Source organism: Panthera pardus, unplaced genomic scaffold, assembly GCF_024362965.1.
Source record: "Panthera pardus isolate Hobbes unplaced genomic scaffold, ASM2436296v1 HiC_scaffold_27, whole genome shotgun sequence".
Lineage (NCBI taxonomy): Eukaryota > Metazoa > Chordata > Mammalia > Carnivora > Felidae > Panthera > Panthera pardus.
The window spans coordinates 112,108,534-112,130,013 of NW_026526843.1; the positions used below are offsets into that span (position 1 = coordinate 112,108,534).

General features: G+C 42.6%; 1 protein-coding gene across 4 annotated transcripts in view; it reads left to right on the forward strand.

Annotated features, from left to right (window-relative positions):
• CTPS2 (CTP synthase 2) overlaps positions 1–21,480 on the forward strand; it is a 106,086-nt gene that overhangs the window by 83,034 nt on the left and 1,572 nt on the right. For all 4 annotated transcript variants that reach the window (XM_019417989.2, XM_019417990.2, XM_019417987.2 and 1 more), the window contains 3 exons: positions 1,923–1,978; positions 4,862–4,958; positions 10,417–10,561. In XM_019417989.2, coding sequence (XP_019273534.1) covers positions 1,923–1,978; positions 4,862–4,958; positions 10,417–10,561 — 298 coding nt within the window. The remainder of the gene's footprint in view (positions 1–1,922; positions 1,979–4,861; positions 4,959–10,416; positions 10,562–21,480) is intronic.

Genomic DNA, 21,480 nt, shown 5'->3' on the forward strand with positions numbered 1-21,480 from the left:
TCTAGGTCATCTGTTGTAATGGAGAAAGCAGAGAGGAAATTTTGGCCCACAGGAGGAAAAGATCGATCACAAAGTCAGAGGTCATAAGGGAATCAGGATCCTTTCAAAGTTAGGTCCAGAGCATTCAAATGGTTTCTCTTGTAACTTCACAATGATACATACGCTTCTTCTTCTTTTTTTTCCCCCCCAACTGGGCATTATTGTGCTATTAGTTTCCATTTTTCGTTTCATTTTTATGAACCGATAGTTTGAGTACAAAGGCTCTGTCGTGAACGAGCCCCCTCTCGGTGGCATGTTGGAGCTCTCTCAAAGTAGCACCCTGTGCGCACCTATTTCCGATTTTTCTAAAACACATGTGGTAAATATTCACTATCATTAACATCATCACCAGGGAGCTGCATCTATAGGGACAAAATCGCAAATAGAAGTTCAGTCGTGATAAATGATCATATATCAGTCATGCGAGAATACAACTGATGTGCGCTTTATCTGAGTCAAAAATCTCAAAGGAGGCACGAGGCATTTGGTCTGTCTTGGTGGGGACACCCTGCCCGCAGCCTCGTGACGTCTTGGAGAGTCTGGTGACCCCCTGCCTGTTGAACTGAGCACTGCCGGCCATTCTGTTGTAGTTGCACGATGTGCTCCAGCACCATTGGCGGGTCTTCTCTGTGTGCCGGGGGTCTGCGTCATGATGGCTGGCGCTGAGGGGGTGGCTCTTGGCCTCTCCCGCTGCTCCAGTGTTAAAACCCGCTTGGTGCCAGTGCCGTCCTGCTTCTGCACATGATCCACGGGGGCCCGTTCTTGAGAGGGGTCTGGTGACGGATGCCACTGCTATCCGCCTGACACTGCCGTCACTGGGCATCCCCCCGGTCACTGTGACCATTGCCAGATTGGTCATGCCCCACATGCTGCCCTGGGCTGCAGCACCTGCAGTGACATGGGCATGTTTTAGCAGCCCCACATGTGATCGTGAGCCATGCACTCCTGGTTAAGAATTGTTGACTCTTGGTTTCAGCTCACGTCATGATCTCTCCGTTCATGAGTTCCAGCCCCGTGATGGGCTCCACGCTGACAGTGAGGAGCCTGTTTGTGATTCTCTCTCCCTCTCCCTGTCTCTCTGCCCCTCACCTGCTTGGGCTCTCTCTCTCAAAATAATAAATAAATAAATTCTTTAAAAAACTTAAAAAAACCCAGAATTGTTGGTATAGATGTGCTCTCATTTAATCCAGCAGTCCTCTATTCCTGACTCTGGGCTTGTTTCCAATTGTCCGCTGGTAAATAATGAAGCAGTGCACATCTTCATGGTGAACTCTCTTTGTTTCTATTTTCCGGGGTAAATTCTTACAGGTCAAATGTTAGAGTCGAAGGACAGGCTTATTTTTAAGGCAGAGTGCAAACCAATTTGGCCACTACACTGAGGTGGCTGGTGTGGTGGAGAAAGCATGGACCAGGTGCGGGGGGGCCTGGGCTCAAGGCAGAACTGTGCTGCCAGCGGGGTGGGGCCTTGGGCAAGTCCTTCAGTTTCATTTCCGTTCCTTTGGTTTTGTTTTGTTCTTTTGTAAAATGAGCCCTGTTATGAATCTGCACAGGAGGGATGGTGCAGACGTTACTCCCCCTCTCAGTACTGCAGGTAGGTGTATAAAAGGAGGGCACATCTCTTGGACTCCACGGTGAACTTGTCTAACAGAGAGCTTCCCTTTATGCAATGGTGATGGCGTACTTGAGAATTGTTTTAGGGTTTTGAAGCTATTCCTATTCTGTACTGTAAGAGAAGAAAATCTAGATTACTATCTGGAGTCCAGTTAATTCTTGGGCCTCTAACCTATGGATAGAGATCAAAGAGATGTCCCCCATACATATGCTATCGATGTGATTCCAAAACTGATTACTTTGATTTTAATTTCATTCTTGTATCTTTATAGGGAAACTTTATGGTGATGTTCCTTTTATAGAAGAAAGGCACAGACATCGGTATGAGGTATGGCCCACACACTAAATTACTATGGAATGTAGATGCTTAGTTAAAGGAACTCCGGTGATTACAAGCAGACCTCTGGAAAAGGTGTCCAGCTCTGTGGTATCCATTGGGCTCAGCCCTTCTTGGCTTTTCAAAGTCAAAATCTTTAAGTATCTGCACAAGGGACATTATCAGGGTTCTATGTTGCCCTAACTTTTGTCTCCTAGACCAAGGTAAGGTCATCATCTTTATCCTTAACCTCCTGCCCTTTATTTTGGAAGGTTTGGGTAAAGGGAACTTACATCTTCTGAACCGTATGTCTCTCAGGTTAGGGTTGCATCTCTGGGTATCACATAATGAGTTCTTGGTTTGGGAACCTCTTTGGAAATCTACATTGAGCAAGAGCCTTAGTGTCACATGATTACTAAGAGTGACTGTTGAGATTGTCCCATGAGAAGCATAGGTTCCCCAAGATGCAGACTATCTATACCAGGATTAATTGGTATATCAATTGTGATGCTTTTGGCTGGGAAGAATCAAAATCCCTGCTTGTTATTTACTCAAACCAACCTCAACAGTAAAGAAACTAGTTATATCAGATAATAGGTAGTTCAGAGGCTGGGCAGGCTCCAGGCATGGTATAATCAGGGCTTCTACTATCCCTGGGATTCTCTTGGCCTTACCCTTTTCTGGGTGTTTACCTTGTCCTAGGCTGGTTTCCCTCATAGGTGCAAGATGGCTACCAGCTGCAGCTGAGGCAACACACATCTCTCCTAGACATGGAAGTTTTTCTTCAGTCTGATTGGATCAATACAGATCACTTGCCCACCTCTGAACTAGTAACCATTCCAAAGGCAAAGCTAAACCAGGTTTAAACCTGAGTTCTTGGATCATTCATTAGCCAAGAGGGATAGGCTTATCATGTTGGCTTAGACCAGTCAGGACCAACTTTTAGAATGGGGGAGATGGAATCCCATGGGTCATGTGGGGGTAGAGTAGATGCCAGGACAAGTCCACGGTTCTGTTTTGAGGGAAGACCGCTGGGAATCGATGCCGGGTAGGCTATCAACAGTGTCACTACGATTAGGGAACACTTTGCTGAGTATAGGCCATTTTTGGTCTTATTTCCATTGGGAACTGGCCTAACTGGTGGGACAAAAACTATTGAGCTGCTTTGCCTAAGTGGTAGCTAGAAGGTGTGAGAATTACTGTGCACACAATACTGTGGCCATCCATTCCTCCATTCTTCTTGTGCCTCTGATATGCACTGGAGATGGGAGGGGGAAGCACACACACGGTCTCTCTCCTGATAGGGAGCTTACATTCCAATGGACAGGATTAAAAAAAGATAACAGAAAATATATATCAGACAAGGTCCTTATATCTAGAATATATAAAGGATTCTTAGAACTGGATAATAAATAATGGCAAGGATTCTGATTAGATATTTCTCCAAAACAGATATACTAATGGCCAATAAGCAAATGAAAAGATGTTCAACATCATTAATCATCAGGGAAGTGCAAATCAAAACCACAAAGAAATACCACTAGGTATGGCTATAGTCAAAAAAGATGGATAATAACAAGTGGTGGTGAGGAGACACTGTTGGTAGGAATGTAAAATGGTGCAGCCACTTTGGAAAATCATCAGGCAGTTCCTCAAAAAGTTAAATGCAGAGTTACCATATGACCCGGTAATTCCATCCTTAGATATATAACCCAAGAGAAATGAAAACATACATGCACAAAACTCATATACAAATGCTCAAAGCAGCATTATCCATAAGAGCTAAAAAAAAAAAAAAAAAGGAACAACCAACATCCACCAACTGATGAATGGATAAGTAAGACGTGGTATATCCATACAATGGAATTATTTGACAATGAAAAGAAATGAAATATTGATGCATGCTACTACCTAGACGAATCTAAAAATGTTATGCTAAGGAAAGAAGCCAAGAAGCCAGTCACAAAAGACTACATACTGTATGGTTCCATTAACATGACAAATCTAAAGAGACAATATGGATCAGTGGTTGCCTAGGGCTGGTGGGGAGGTGATGAGGGTATTAGGGGATGATGGTTAGAGGGGATAAGGTATATTCTTGAATCAATTGTGGTCATAGCTGAAATCCTCTGTGAATATGTTAAAAATCATTGAATTGTACACTTTTAGTGGGTGAATTGTATGGTATGTGGATCGTATGTCAATAAAGCTGTTAGAAAAAGGAAAAATAATTACAAATTATGAGAACTAACCTAATGTTAGAAAAATAACATAAAAGCCTATGGGGTTAAGATTGAGGACGATAGGTGGGACCCCACTTTGATTTTAGGTGAGCAAGTGCTTTCTGTGGAGAGGCTGAAAAGTTTCGGGAAGGACTAGGGATGAGATGAACGAGGAAAGGGGCTGTGTGCGCCAGGTCATCAACCTGTCATCTGTAACCAAAATTCTAGCAGAAAAATTGCTCTAAGCTTCTCCTTAGAGTTTTTATGTAACTATACGTAGAGAAAGCATTGGGGTGAGTCTCAAGGGAAATAAGATAGTTTTAATCTTCAAGCAGATTTGTGATTTGAGGAGAGATACTTAATTACACATAACTCGAAGAAGCAAATATGGTGACAGCTATAAATAGCTAATCTCAAGGCTCCAAGTCAGAAATCTGCATCACAGTCCTTTTTGAATCTCGTCTTTGAGCAACAGAAGGTGGGCTTCTCAGATTTAGGGGCTATGATTAGCCTGTTTCTCAGGTTCATCATGAGTTTAAAAATAGGCTTTGGGAGCTGGGTATAGAAATGAGCTACTAGTTAAGAGCATCACTGAAATGGATGGACATTTTCATAAGCTGATACTTCTGTATGGCCCTGCTGCCCAAAGACACTTAATTTCTTGTTTTTCCAGGTGAACCCAAGCCTGATCAGTCAGTTTGAGCAGAAGGACTTAAGTTTTGTAGGTCAGGATGTCGATGGGGAGAGGATGGAAATCATTGAACTGGCAAGTAAGTGGGCTTTTTGTTTTTAAAAATTCTCATGGTAAACTAATGTCTATTTGTTGTTATATAGGAAGATACAATTTGATGTTGTATGTGAAGATATAAGTTGAGATTTATTTTCTTTGCTGTCCTTCTTTTCCCCTCTCCTTGGAAATAAATACACAGCTAAGCATAAATAATATGACTAAATATAAATTACATGAGAAAACAGACCATGTATAGTCCTAATCATTTTGGGGCCCAGTAGTCTGAATCGACCATAAAATGATACATTGTTCTGAGTCTACCAGTTCCACTAGCAGTATGCTTCCTTAACCATCCCTGCCCCCTTTCTGGGCCTTCTCCGGTTGCTAGCCTCTAGGTCAGTTGCTCTGGGAAAGGCAGGCAGCTTGTTATTGAGTAACACTTTGCTTTCTTCCTCCTTTGAGGAAGAATGACCCAGCGCCCTCCTCACTACTGGTGACTGGTGTTGACGTCTGTTGTGTTTGGGACGTGGGCCCCTCGTTGTACCTGGAGTCTGCCTTTCTATATTGCTCTCTGTGGTCAAGTGTGGGCCAGTCATTTGACTTTTGAACACTAGTCGCTGTATCCACGGAAGTTCTTAGTAAGACCAAACAGCACAGAGGGATTAGACTTTCGTTGAGGGAGATCACTGAAGAAGTTGTTTGTGTGTGGCCTGGGACACCCTCGAGAGCATAGGCACAAACCATACACCATTAATGGTGAGACAGAGGACAGTGTTCTCATTCAGAGCTGCAAAGATATAGTAAGCCCATGCTTACAGCTGATCCCTACTCTTTCTCTAAGGTTACTTACTACCTGGCCCTTTACAGAAATGTTTGCCAACCCCTGTTCGGGACTCACACGTATATACTTCATTTAACTAACTTGAACCTAACATGTTCAGTTGCCTGCTTGGCCTGTTTATCTATCTGGATATTCTCCTAGGACTTCTAATTCAACTTATTTAAAATTAACTTTACATGCTTCCAAACTAGTTCTTCCTCCTGACTATTTCTGTTATCATCAATCTCCTTGTCCAGTGTTTCTCTCCCTTGCCACCATTGACATTGGGAGTGGGATCGTTCTTTGTGGTGGGGGCCATCCTGTGCACTCTATGATATGTGGCAGCATCCCTAGCCTCTACCCACTGGCTGCCAGCAGTATCATCCTCACCTCCGAAAGTTGCAACACCCCAAACCATCTGCAGACATTGCCAAATGTCCCTGAGGGACACACCCGCCCCGATTGGGAACCACTGTCCTAGACTATCAGGCTTAAAATTGGATGCATTTAGTTTTTCTTCCCTTTTATACTCCCAACTTGTAATCAGCTATCAAGTCCTGTAGATTGCGTCTCGAGAAAGAAAGACCGAGTTTGGGATTTCATTCCCATCCCTCCCACCCTGGGCCCAGTGCGTGGTGACTCCAACCCAGAGTGGTCCTAAAGCTTCTCCCTGCCTCCAGGCTCTTCCCTCTGCAACACCTCCTACCGAGGACAGGGCTGTGACTGTGCAGTGCGTGTGACACTAATTTGTTGGATAAACCAGTCTCATTTATCAAATGCTTAGTTGGTACAGGATACTCTGAAAATGGTAACATGACATTCTAGAACCTATCGTTTCAACCTATCAACTTAAAAAAAATATTTTTTATGTTTATTTATTTCTGAGACAGAGAGAGACAGAGCATGAGTGGGGGAGGGGCAGAGAGCGAGGGAGACACAGACTCCGAAGCAGGCTCCAGGCTCCCAGCTGTCAGCACAGAGCCCGACTCGGGGCTCGAGCTCACAAACCGTGAGATCATGACCTGAGCTGAAGTCGGTCGCTCAACCGACTGAGCCGCCCAGGCGCCCCCCAACCTATCTACTTTAGGCTACAAATATTCGGGACTACTTACTCTTCTAAATGTCCTACTTCTTTTAGCATCTTAGCCCACGTCACATTCCTCTATTTCAAATTCCTTCTCTCTCTCCCTTTCCTTTTCTGTCTCTAATCTGTTCAGGTATTTCAGGAGTCCTGGGCAGGGAGGAGAATTAAAGTTGGCGAAGGCTTCTTTGAATACAGTAACATGTTACCTGGACCTCAAAGAGGGAAAGCAGCGGACACTGCATGCACACTCACTAGACGCTTCTCACTCGACCCCTTGCTGGGGACTCTGCGTGCCTTATTTAAGTGACAAGGCAGGTGATGTTATTCCCACTTTTCAGAGAAGGAGATTGGAGTGCAGAGAGGATAAATAACTTGCCCAGGGCCATCCAGCTAGTCACAGGCAAGGCTGGAGCCCAACCATGGCCTGTGACCACCTCTGTGGATTTTATTGTTCCTCTTGTTTTCATTGGACATTCCACTTAAGATTATCAGTCCGTGCCTGAAGTTTTGAATTAGGGTATGGGGATGTATTTCCTGTAGTCTTTCTGATGGAAATGCCTATCATTTAGAATTTTTATAGGGTGGATCACTCTTTGGGGTTGAATTCTCTTAAATCTTTCTGGCATGTGAGAGGGCAGAGGATTTCTTAAGCAGATAACTATTTGTTTACTTCATTCAAGTACGTACTTTCTTTTAATTCTCCTGGCTCTCATTATTGTCAGCAAATTCTTAGATGCCTCTTTTATCGCCTGGATTTAGATTCCCGTTGATACTTGCAAATCTCGTGCGTGTTGGAAAGGAAATGAGAGACGCTGTGAAATCTTGCAATTTTTAAAAGTTGATTGCAAAGAAATTTATCTTATTAAGGAAAATTCCCCCCAAAGATTCTGATCTTAGCTACCCCTTAGAATCATATCCATGAATCTCAACGTTCCTAAAGGGGTTCTAAAAGGAAAAACAAAGCTTGAGATTAGTATAACGTCAGAATGTGATTCAAAGCAATTACGAGCACTATTTAACAGATATTTTACCTGACTGATATAGAGCATCATGAAAATAAAAACTTTTTAGGTTCTTTCCTCATTTTGGCATAGGGGATTTTTTTTTTTTTTTTTTTTTTTTTTTTTTTTTTTTTTTTGAGAAAGTGATTCAGAACAGTGGTCCATTCATTCAAATATTTTGTCCCTGGCTATGACAGACTCATTGCTTGGCTTCTGTATGTAGTTGTACAAAAAGCACAATTACTGTCTGCTTCTTTCAAAGACATCCCTACATGCTGTGCTGTAAGAGTCATTGCATATTAAATTTAAAGCTACATTGCTTAGTTTCTTTTCTAAGAATGGATGGTTTCTTCTTTTCTTGAGGGGACACATTCCTGGGAGAAGGTAGCATTCTCCTCACCAAGCTTTCTTACCTGAATGTCCCTGTAATTCAAGGAGGCTTCTTCCTAGATGTGATGTAGAGGATTTCTACACTGGATTTTTCTGGACTCAGAGCTGTCCAATTAAACTTGCTGCCATGGTGGCCTATTCTGCCCTGTTCAGTATGGTAGCCACTAGCCACGTGTGGCTATTGAACATTTGAGATGTGCTCAATTAATTTGAATGGGTTTAAATAGCCACATGTGGCTGGGAGCTGCCATGTTGTATAGCAAAGCTTTAAATGATAACCTTACAAGAGTGGGCATTTCTGTTCCATCATCATTCCTCACTGTTGTAACTTTGGGTCTCCGGTGGTAAGTGATGGAGATTTGTGATTTTGAATTCCATACTAGATTTTTATTTATTTTTTATTTAAAAATTTTTTTTAATGTTTGTTTATTGATTGATTGAGAGAGAGAGAGGCAGAGAGAGGCAGAGAGGCAGAGAGAAAGGGAGACACAGAATCTAAAGCAGGCTCCAGGCTCCAAGCTGTCAGTGCAGAGCCTGATGCAGGGCTCAAACTCACGAACTGTGAGATCATGACCTGAGCCGACTGAGCCACCCAGGTGCTCCTAATGTTTATTTATTTTTGAGAGAGAACGCGACAGAGCATGAGCAGGGGAAAGTCACAGAGAGAGGGAGACACAGAATCCCAAGCAGGGTCCAGGCTCTGAGCTGTCAGCACATAGCCTGATGTGGGGCTCAAACTCATGGACCATGAGATCACTACCTGAGCTGAAGTCGGACGCTTAACTGACTGATCCACCCAGGCGTCCCAGATTTGCATACTAGAATTTTAGTTCATTTGATAAAGCATCTTGTTGAAAGCTTTAAAGTTATATTTACTTCCCCCTATAAAACTTATATTCTGGCATCTTCGGTTTGATATATATAGCAATTAAAATAATTAAAAATTATTTTTAATGTTTATTTATTTTTTTTGAGAGAGAGAGAGTGTGAGCAGGGGACGTGCAGAGAGGGAGACACATAATCTGAAGCAGGCTCCAGGCTCCAAGCTGTCAGCACAGAGCCTGATGTGCGGCTTGAACTCAAGTGCTGTGAAATCATGACCTGAGCCAAAGTCAGGTGTTCAACTGACTGAGCCACCCAGTTGCCCAAGTTAAAATAATTTTTAAAGTAGGGAATATAGCACTGACCATGTTCTGTACTCTAGTGATTATGGGATCAGAGGGTTGCTGGATTTCTAGAGAGTTGCTTGATTAGGAACTGCTTCCTAATCGGGGGAAAAAACATAGTTTTTGAGAATTCTGATAGGGGAAGGAATTTGCAATTCTGTACAATTTCTACCGAGATTTGGAAATGTTGCCCATTTAATTTTTTCCATTCTAAAACAAGATTCGTGTATTTAAAAGTAGCTGGTAAAGCTACTTTTCTCTTCCTATTACATCTAAGAGAACTTGAATTGTTCGTGTAGGAGATTTGACAACCCTTGATATGAAAATCGCTTAATTTCCCCTCCACCCCCCCCCCCAATGATGTAAGGAACATATGCTCATGGAAAAGTTTCACATGATAGGGAAAAGTATAAGGAAGAAAATAAAAATATCTTGACCTCTTACCACCTTGAGCCGTTACCACCATTAACACGTTGAAAGGCCATCCTTTTATCACTCTGAGACTCATAGTCGCAGGAGATAAGTTGGCATAGGCTAAAGTAGGAGTGTCAGTTCAGTTTCATGCTGCCATCTCTGATTAATACCCGCAAGTACTTGCTGCATTCCCTCCCCCCCCCCACTCTTCCCTTGGGAACGGTAAAGACCTTGTAGGAAATGGCCTGAAGCCAGCTAAGAGACAGAATGACCTACAATTAGCCTAGAGCGAGAGGGATTCCATTGAAATGGAGCCAAGGTAAGTCTATGAAGTGCCTTCAAAAAGCAAGCGGACTTTGGGCAAGCAGGATTCATCATTCAAAAGTTTGGCTTGATTTTGCTCATGCTAGCACCTTGCACAGATAAAATGCCAGATCTCTTATTAAGTGAGATGTGTTTTGCCGTGTGAAATTCTGCTGTGAAGATGACTCATGAAAGTCACTGGCAATGATAGCAGGTTAATTGTCTCACTGTTTGATGTGTTTTCTTGTGAAAAGATAAGACCTTGAAAGCAGCTCTCGTGTTTTTCTGCTTCAATTGCATCATGATTATTCTCATTTCAGATCACCCCTATTTTGTTGGTGTCCAATTCCATCCTGAGTTTTCTTCTAGGCCGATGAAGCCTTCCCCTCCATACCTGGGACTATTACTTGCGGCAACTGGGAACCTGCATACCTACCTGCAAGAGGGCTGCAAACTGTCTCCTAGGTAACCAGCTTACTACTCCTAGCCCCATCCCAAGCTGTGCTTACCAATGTCTTGGGCTTCTTCTTCGTCTTTTTTTTTTTTTTTTTTTTTTTCAGGTTTCTCATGAAATTTAATATCATTACAGGATTTTTTTTTAAAGTGACGAGTAATTTTTTCTTTCTTAACGATCATAATTTTTTTCTCTGAATGAAAATGATTTCTTCACATCTACAATGGTAGCATGTCAGCTTTCCAAATCATGCTGATGCTGGGTATTATTTTAGAAATTTGTGTCATTTTGATAAGTGAAAAATGGGGTTTTCTTGTGTTGACTCTTTGATTAATGAATATATAAAAATGTTTTGTGTTTATTTGCTTTTTTAGGAATAGCCTGTTCATATCCTCTGCTCTATTTTTTCCTTTTGCTATTATATCCTTTTTCTTACTGATTGGTAAGCTCATTATATATAAAGGACATTAATCCTTTCTTAGGTTGCAAATATTTTTTCAAAGTGGGTTTGTTTGACTTTTAAATTGTTAATGGTAGTTTTCATTTTCCCTAAAGAGTATTCAATTAGGACTTTATATAGTCTTTATTTGTGTGTGTTTTTTTTTAAGATCCTATTTTTCGGGGTGCCTGGGTGGCTCAGTTGGTTAAGCGTCTGACTCTTGATTTTTGGTCAGATCATGGTGTCATGGTTCATGGGATTGAGCCCCATGTTAGGCTCTGTGCTGACAGCATGGAACCTGCTTAGAATTCTCTCTCTCTTTCTCTCTCTCTCTCTCTCTCTCTCTGTCGCTCTCTCTACCCCTCCCCTGCTCATATGCTTGTGCATGGGCTCTCTTCCTCTCTCAAAATTTAAAAAAAAAAAAAAAAGATTTTATTTTTCAGTAAGCTCTACACCCAACATAGGGCTGGAACTTATAACCTTGAGATCAAGAATCACAGGCTCTACCGACTGAGCCAGCCAGGTGCCCTTACTTACATATTTTTAAAATTTATGTAATCAAATCTTTAACTTTTATGGATTCTGCCTTTAGTATCATGCCTAAAATCTTCCTTTCCCTATCAAAAATATTATATAAATAATGGCCCATTTGTTTTCCACTGGTATTCTTATGCTTTCAATTTTATAGTTTAAATCTATAATCTATATGTACTTTATTATTGGTGTATTACTTAAGGTAGTATCTGCACCCCACCCCCATGGTTAGTAAGCTGAGTAGTTCAGATTTGTTGCAGAGATTTCTGTTTTGTTCCATTGATGATTTCATCTCTTATTTCTGAACCCTTACCACCCTCTTCATTATCATAGCATTATTGTAAATCAAGCCCTTATCTACCCTACACCCGTTATTCTTTAACATTTTAAAAAATATATTTTGCCATTCTCCCAGATGAATTATACAATGATTTTGAAAATGAGGTTCAAATAAAAAAAAATACCTTAGGGATTTTCATGAAAATTTCTTTACATGTAAATATTAGTTTGGGGACAATTCATATCTTTACTCCTTCTCATGCAAGAATATTGGATACAATAACTTTATGGACCTGGCCAGAATCAGAGAGCGGTTAGGTAGAGTTAGTACCACAGTAGCTGGATATGTGTTGTTTAGAAGATTACTGTCACTGACCCTCATCGTGGCAAATAACCCTCGTGATGTTGCAGTTTAGAGTGCCAGGATCAGTGTCCAACGTGTGTGTGTGTGCCCGTGTTACCCAAGCCTGCTTCTTTGGGACATCACCTACTAGGAGAAGCTCACGGCTCTCTATCATTTCTTTTACCCACATTTTGAAATGGGAACAGCTTTACGTATTTCCATGTTGGGTGTCTTACTGACTTAATGATCATTCCTCATACTCTGGAGCCGGCACACTGGTTTTCATACTGTGCCCTGTGGAGCTGGATATGGGCTGCTGCGAGGAGCAGGCTGAGGGGGCTCCAGAAGCTTCCCTGCTCCAGCTGAGCAGCTGCACTTGATCAGGCTCATGTGATATGGTTCCGTGTGAGATCGTGCATGGAGAGAGCGTCCTGTGTTCTGATACCGCATGGCTTATGTAGCAGATTGGAAATGCCAGTGTGGTCCCATGTCACATGTGCGCTGTGACCCTTCTCAGCCACTTTATAGTCTCCATTATTTCAGGTGCCCACATGTAAAAGGAGAGTGACAGTGGAGGAAGTTACATGGCTGAGAGAAATAATTCACGCAAAACTGGTTGTTTGCAAGCAGTGGCTAGAAATAAATGCTACCTAATTTGTGGGGACTGCCCACCTATGTGTTGGATGGCCTGCCGATTCCCGCATGGGGGATGGTGGTCTCTGAGTAAAGCTTACCAGCAGTTTCTGAGAAAAATGGTTCCTTGCTAGCAACTTCTGAGCAAGATTCAGTATGTCTCAAGGAGAAGGAAAGACTTCTTAATATAACTCTGATGCTGGTGTTGGAATTACAGCTGACCAGCGTGCTTCCATGGTGGTCAGACAATTCCTACATATCAGCCATAAATCGGTACGTTTCTCTCTCTCTCTTTTAGTTTGTTTGTTTTGAGAGAGAGAGAGAGCGCGGGATAGGGGCAGAGAAAGAGGGAGAGAGAATCTCAAGCAGCCTCCACACTGTCAGTGCAGAGCCCAGTGTGGGACTCGAACTCATGGACTGCGAGACCATGACCTGAGCCGAAATCAAGAGTTAGTCCCTTAACCGACTGAGCCGCCCAGGCTCCCCAACCAGTGCATTTCTTAAGGGCGGCGAGCATCTTATTTATCTTTACCTCCCTGGCTTCCCAGCAGGGGAGGTTGTTTAGTACAACCTTGTTTGCTAAAGTAACAATTCTAGGTAGCACCGGAGGATGGATACAGTGTAGTCTAATTCTGACACCTAAGGGGGTTTTCTGACTAAGAATGGCACCCGTGAGTTAACCCAGTGACAGACACCAGGATTCCAGAAGAACCTTCAACTTCAACTTCTCTCTGCCCAGCTCCATGGTGTCAGTGAACATTGAAAAGCAGACAGCTGCTTTGACGGCCAGGCTCTAATGTGAGCTGAGTTGGGACTGTATTTCTGTCAAACAAGATTACCGACTGTAATCAACCATAAACAACCATAACAAGGAATATGAACACTGGAATAATGACTTCCTTTCCCAGAAATTGGCTGACGGTATGTAATTACATGGCACATGTGCAGCTGACATCTTTAAAGCCCAGAATGTAAAAAAATTTTTGGCTTTGTGCACGTACACCTGAGCTATAACCTCTGCATTCTGCCCTGTGGAGAAGAGTTCTCTTTTAGTGCCTAGGAAGTTGCAGTGAGAATATTATTTGGGGATCTAGAGCTAGTGTGCTAAGTTTTTGGCCACTCTGTTATCTGTAGAGTGGCAGCAGTTATGAGGACCAGTTCCACCTGGTTTTCAACTTGGAGTCTTTTGTTCAAGAGGCATAACAACTGTAGGATAGTGTTTTTTCAGGTTTCTTAAATTTAAGTTTGATTTTTATTTATTTTGAGAGAGAGAGCAGTCAGCAGAGGGGCAGAGAGAGAGGGAGACAGAATCCCAAGAAGGCTCCACACGGTCAGTGCAGAGCCCCATGTGGGACTCAAACTCACGAATTGTGAGATCATGACCTGAGCCGAAATCAAGAGTTGGAAGCTTAATTGACTGAGCCATCCAGGTGCCCCTTTTCAAGTTTTTATAAGCTACTCAAAAGTACATGCAAAATCAAACTCAAAGTCTTTGTTTTAGCCCCAAGACAACCCACAGGTGTGATGATTCACTAGAAGGAAATCTGAGTACAGTTGTACTCATGGTTGAAATTCACTACAGTGACAGAGTAAGTTTGCACAGCTGGATCAGTAAGAGGAAAAGATATAAGTGGAGTCTGGAGAAATCGATTTGTAGGTTTCCTGTGCCCTGTCCCTCCCGTGAAAGGTCACACACAGCTCACCTTCCCCCTGCAGCAATGTGTGTGGTGTTTATGCCCATTTGAGACTCAGAGTTTAGGGTTTTTATTGGGGCTGGTCACATAGGCATTCTCTACCTAGTAGCCACTCAGATTCCAGACTCTCAGAAGGAAAGCAAGCATTCACCGTAAATCACATTGCTTGTACGTACAGCCTGCACCAAGTGAAACTGGCATTATCAGTTAGTAACGGATAAAACATTCTGAAAGCCAAGTTCCTGAGTTCCCTGGCAAGCAGGACCCTCCTCTTTTTTTTTAATGTTTATTTATTTTTGACAGACACAGAGAGAGAGAGAAAGAGAGAGAGAGAGAGTGGGGGAGGGGCAGAGAGGGAGAGGGAGAAAAAAAATCTGAAACAGGCTCCAGGCTCTGAGCTGTCAGCACAGAGCTCGATGCAGGTCTCGAATGCCACTGATCATGACCTCAGCCGAAGTCGGACGCTGAACCGACTGAGCCACCCAGGCTAAATGTAAAGCACTTAACACAGTGTCTGGTCTATGGTGGGAAATTAAATGGGATTTTTTTTTTTTTTTTTAAGTAAGCTCTATGCCCAACATGGGGCTTGAGCTCACAAACCCCGAGATTAAGAGTCACACACTCTACCGACTGAGCTAGCTAGATGCCCCTAAATGAGAATTATTAATTTTACCTTAGTTCTGCTCTCCTTCATCTCTTGCCTACTACAACGCTTCCTACCTGGTGTCTATACCTCCAGCTTTCCTCTTTTCAGTCCATCTTCCTACATTATGTTGGAGTTTAAAACTCTCAGTGGCTTCTCGACTTCTAGAATAAAATGCACACAAATCCTTAGGGAACAGCTTGCAGTCCCTCGATCTCCCCAGAAGATTTCAATGCTTTTGCTTCAGCTCACACCACTTTTGTGGCTCTTGATATACATTCCTAAACCGCTTAGTGAGAGGTGAGTCTGTATCCTGCCAATCTGTATCCTGTTAGGATGCTAGTTGGAGGAAAATCATTGCTGACCGGTGGTGGGGGCATTGGAGGTGGGTGTGGCCTCTCTGATGTACATTTTCTAGCACTATTTTAAACTTGGAATCGTCTTGCCTATTTTTTTTTTAAATTTCGGGCTGCACGGTTAGTGTGGCCAAGGGCCATTCTTACAATATATGGTGTGTAGGAGCCAAGGGCAGGCCACCGCAAGATGGGCCACTTTGGCATAAAGATTATTTCGAGTTTGAAGGGGTTTGGGACAAGTTCCCTCAAAATATGCCACTTTGGCACATGGACTATTTTTTGTTTAATGTTTATTTATTTATTTATTTATTTTTAAATTAAATCTATTTATCTATTAAAATTTTCATTTATTTATTTATTTGTGTGTGAGAGAGAGAGAGAGCACGAGAATGAGTGAGGGACAGAGAGAGAATCCCAGGAGGTGTAGAGAGACAGGGAGAGAGACTGTGGAGCTCCGAGCAGGGCTCGAGTTTACCAGTCGGGGCTCAAACTCACCAACCATGAAATCGTGACCTGAGCCTAAGTTGGATGCTTAACTGACTGAGCCACCCAGGCACCGCATTAAGTGTTTATTTTTGAGAGAGAGAGAGAGAAAGAGAGCAAGTGTGGGAGAGGCACAGAGAGAGGGGCGGACAGAGGATCCGAGGCGGGCTCTGTGCAGACAGCAGAGAGCCCAATGTGGGGCTTAAACTCACAAACGGTGACATCAAGACCTGAGCTGAAGTCTGTCGCTTAAACGATTGAGCCACCCAGGCGCCCCTGGCGCATGGACTGTTTTTGAGCTGAACGCGATCAAGACCCTGCAGGCTCAAGAGAAACTTTTGCCTCTTCAATTTTCCCCTATTAATCTGTCTAATGTCACTTTGATTCTTAGTCCAGCTAAAAATACCTTAGAGGGGACAGGTGCAAATAGTTTGTTTCTTTGGGGACAATGTGGATGCATAGAGCAGGTGCTATGGATTTGACTTCTGGGTTTGCTACCTACGGGGTACTTTTTTCCAAGCCTACTCCTAAATCTCAGGGTCTACATCCTTTCCGGCTACTGCTATCAAGAGGTACTTTTTCCCCTTTATTACATTTCAAGGAAAAGTGACCTGGAAAAAAAATGATTCTTTTTAAGCAGTTTTTAAAACACCTTTTAAAACAGCGCCCCCTTCCCTGCCCCGCAGTTTGTCACCAACTCCATACCTTGAGACTTTTTTTGGTAAAGTACTGTGAATAAACCACATTTGAGTACACCTTCCCTTAGGGATTGAATGTTGATTGAAAGGTGCTCTTTTATTGATGGTGGTTCACTGCAGTGCTGATGGTACGGGTGCCACCAGGAATGGAGTTCCTAGTACTAGAGACTACTGTGCTTTTAATGCCCTGCCTGGCTTGTAGTCCACCATTTACTATTCAATGCAAAAGTCATTCACAGCATACCAAGTTTTCATTCCATTGCTCTTATATTTTATGGCTTCCAGGGGCTCTCTGAAAAGGAAGTAAGTGTAGCAGTAACAATGCTTTGGAGAAAACCGTGTGCCTGGCAACCTGTTTTAAAACATGCTTGTTCCACACAGAATGGATTTTGATCTAAAGTATTGTGGGAACTCATGTAGGCTGGGAATCCTCAGTATGCCGTCAAAAAAAAAAGGTTTTTTAAAATTCCAACCACCTCTTTCTATTAATGGAGAAGAAATGGTTTAACGGCTGCCCCTGGGGTAGCATAAAAGGTGGGATATATGAGGCATCGTATATCTTGTCCTGGTGCCTTGGAATATATGTTTTCTTACATTGGGAATTTATTAGGAACCAGGAATCTTTGACAAATGATTATGACAAGGCTTTTATTTGTCAAAAAACCACACATAGACTGCTGCAGTCAAGTCTGGTAAGTCAAGCCAGTGTTGTTAGGATAGAGACTCCCATGAGTCGTTGCTGGTGATTTTCATTTTGTCTTGTAAAAAATAACATAGGGGCACCTGGCCAGCTCAGTCGGTAGATCATGTGACTCTTGACCTCAGGGTTGTGGGTTCAGGCCTCACCCTGGGCTTGGAGCCTACTTAAAAAGAATATAGTAAAAAACTTTTTTGAAAAAAAGAGTGCTTCCGTTATTTGGGGGCATATGCATGCACGAGAGACATTTGCCATGATTTTCATTAACTGTAGATAGCCAGGTCTTAAAAAACATTTTTTTTTTTTAGGGAGTGACAAGGAGATGATCATATTTTTTTAAATCATTATTCATTTGTTTTAAAATAAGTGCTATCCAATAGAACTTTCTGCAATGCAATGATGGAAATGATGGAAATGTTCTATAATCTGCACTGCCCAATATGACAGCCACCAGTCACACATGACTTTTTGTTAGGTAGTTAGTTAAGCGAGAGGGAGGAGGCATAAAGCCGATGCTGGCCACACCCTCAGAGCCATCCCCCAGGGTTAACGGCCACACTTTCAGAGCCACCTCTGAGAGCTAAGGGAACAGGAAAGGCCTAGCCCCACAGCTGGCTCAAAAGCCACAAGGCGACTTCCACGAGCTGAGCATGTGCCCACAAGGTGCAGCTTGCCCTTAAGGTCACAGCAAAAGCTCATTAGAAACTCATAAATATATAATACACAAATAAATACAATTATAACAGGTGCATCATGGGTAGGCACTTGCGCAGAAGCCAAAATGCACTATAACCACCAGCTGTCAATCAAAGCCAAATTTGCATATGCAGAAAACAGGTTTAAAAGGGTGCAGCTAGAGCTTCTTGGGGCCATTACCACTTTTGCTCCAGCAGTGGCCCCCTTTCTTTCTTGAAAGTGTACTATACTTATCTAGTTAATAAACTCTATCTCCCCATTCTGGTCTCAGGTCTCCAATTCTTTGGTGCGTCTGGGATAAGAACCAAGTGACCCGGTAACATAGTGAACACTTGAAGTGAGTGAGGAATGGAATTTTCAGTTCAATTTGATTTTAATTGATTGAAATTTAGATAGTTTCTGTGGCTTGTGGCTTCTATATTGGGCAGTACAGTTTTAAAATTTCCCCTCCACAAGTGGCGCCTGGGTGGCTCAGGCCGTTAAACCTCCAACTCTTGATTTTATCTCAGGTAATGATCTCAGGATTCATGAGTTAGAGCCCCCAGTTGGGCTTTGTGCTGGCAGCACTGAGGAGCCTACTGTGGATTCTCTCTCTCTCTCTCTCTCTCTCTCTCTCTCTCTCTCTCGTCCCTTCCCCTGCTTGCTTGTGCGTGCTCACTCTCTCTCAAAATAAATAAACTTAAAAAAAAAAACAAACTTCCCCTCATCAAATATATCAAGATACACACAAATGAGTCCATATTCTGTGACATTTCGTAGAATTTAACATGTAAGACCTGAATGTCTAATAATTTTCCCTCCTGAGAAACATGTGCATGGGTACAGAGAAGATTATTTAAAAAGATGGGTTAGCCTTAAGATAGAGCTGTGATGTCTCGAATTAAGTGCAAATGTACCCAAATAAGTATATCTTATGACTTCTTTAAGTTTGTTCTGTGTGAAAGCAAAAAGAACCCCTAAGTCATATACGGCACAGAGTAGCACCCGCATTTTATGGAATGTGCGGGAGCCATTGCTATTCTGCGTGTGGTGATGATCTACGTTTTATTTCTAGCACTTGCTTTTTGCTGGCACGTGAATGCCCTAAAATCAGCACGTTTCACAGCAATGCCCATTTTGATGATTCTGTTCTTGAGGGCCATGGCTTATTTCATCGTCCTACTTCTGGCCAGCGACACAGGTGAAAGAAAATGAGTGAACCCACTCATTTGCCTGGGACGTGAATAAACTCAAGCTGAGTCTCGCTTTGTTAGGCTCAGCCTATGCCATTTTGTTGTGTGGTCAGAGTTTGGTGTAGCCAGCCATCAGATAGAAATGAGAGCCATTAGCTTACAAACAGATCCACCCAAGTCTGCTGGCTAACGTGAGCAGGGAATTACTCGGTACAAGAAACAATTCTGAAAATCATGCACTCGGCAGTTTTTATGACCTTATATTTCCACGACTTGTTGAGAGCTATCATGTTATAAATATGTAAATCCCATAAACAGCAATCACTTATATTTTTATACAGTCTCCAGAGCACATGTATGCATTCTCTTTCGGCCCTCATAACATTTTGGTGAGGTTGTAGGTATTGTTACTACTTTTTCCCAGACTCTCAGGAGTCAAGTGGTCAGTCCAAAAGTATGTGGCTAATAAATATTACAACCAGGGGTGTGAGGGGGAAGATGTGGGCCCACCTTACTCTTCCCTGGGCTCAGAAGTAGGGAAGGAAGCAGGTATAAAATCTGATGCCTTCTCACTTGTGGAGTTAGAGGACATGTGACTGCTGGCACATTGTAGCACAGTTTAAAATTTTTTTTTTTTCAACGTTTTTTATTTATTTTTGGGACAGAGAGAGACAGAGCATGAACAGGGGAGGGGCAGAGAGAGAGGGAGACAGAATCGGAAACAGGCTCCAGGCTCCGAGCCATCAGCCCAGAGCCCGACGTGGGGCTCGAACTCACGGACCGCGAGATCGTGACCTGGCTGAAGTCGGACGCTTAACCGACTGCGCCACCCAGGCGCCCCTGTAGCACAGTTTAGACTTGAGCTTGTGGCCTGGGTTAGCATGATGGGGATTCTGGCCCCACCTTGAATGAGCTGTGTGCCAGATGAATCACTGCAACACCCTGACCTTCATTTCTTCTCCCAGAGAAAGTCGAGTGCAACTTCCAAATCCCTTTTTGTTGCACAGAACCAGGAAAGAGCCTACATTTGTGTAGTGAGATTGCATAGATAAGGAAGGGGCAGTTTCTGAAAAAACGTTCTTCAGTTATTCCTGTGTTTTCTTTACTGGAAACCCTCTTGTAACAGTAGAACTGATTTTCCTGATTTAAAATCTAAGTAGGAGTTTTCTTCTATTTGGTTAAGGATATGTTCATTAAATGTTTCTCTAACATGTCTTGTATCCAATTCTTTTTTTTTTTTAAGTTTATTTATTTTCAAAGACAGAGAGAGTGAGGGAAGGACAGAGAGAGAGGGAGAGAGAATCCCAAGTAGGCTCCACACTGTCAGCGCAGAGCCCATCTCAGGACTCCATCTCATGAACTGTGAGATCGTAACCTGAGCTGAAATTGAGAATTGGAAGCTTAAGCGACTGAGCCACCCAGGCTACTCTCTTCTGCCGGTTCTTAATCTTTTATCTCCCATCCATACTCTAGCCCCGCCCCTGCAGCCTTTCCAGTATTTTGTTCAAAAGTCATGGAGGAGAGTGGGCTTGTCTTTCACATTTTTGTTTATGTATTTATTGATACTTGCTCAATATATTTAGAGTAAATCTTTGTTTCCTAACCTGTCAGCATAGGGTTTCTTCAGTTGTTCCCTTTCCTCCTTAAACAAACAAACAAAAAGTGGATTTTCACCTGTTATGGAATTGAGATTTCTATTGCTATAAGTCAGCAAAAAAAGTTGGTCAAGGTCAGGATTGGGTCACACATAAAATACTTCCTGGCAACGTCATCTCCATAGATCAGTAGAACTCTTGTGGAGTTGATCTACTTGCTGACTTATTTGGAACCGAACAAGAGGAACCCCACCCTGAGCTCATGGCTCAAAACAGAACTACAATTTCAGGGCTATCTCCTGGAGAAGGTGCACTTCTGAGGGAACCCAACACGGCAACATCTATGTCAGTAATTGGTCCTGTTTTGAATCCTACATGTGATTCGAGGGAGTAGGAACATGCCATAAAGTTTCTAATATGAAAATAGCATAATTGTGCAAATTATTTCTCAAATCCTTGGATGTCTGAGAATGTTGGAATGGAAAACTTTCATGCTACTGATCTTTATTAGCAGTCTTCAGAAGGTTATGAATGGTAATCTAAGTTGAAATGATTTTATCAATTTTCTGAATAAGTTACCTCCAACTTAAGATGAAAGCAGGTGATCAGCTCATCTGACAAAAGGAGATCACCGTGTGCAGTTGAACTAACCTCTTTCTGTAGTGCCT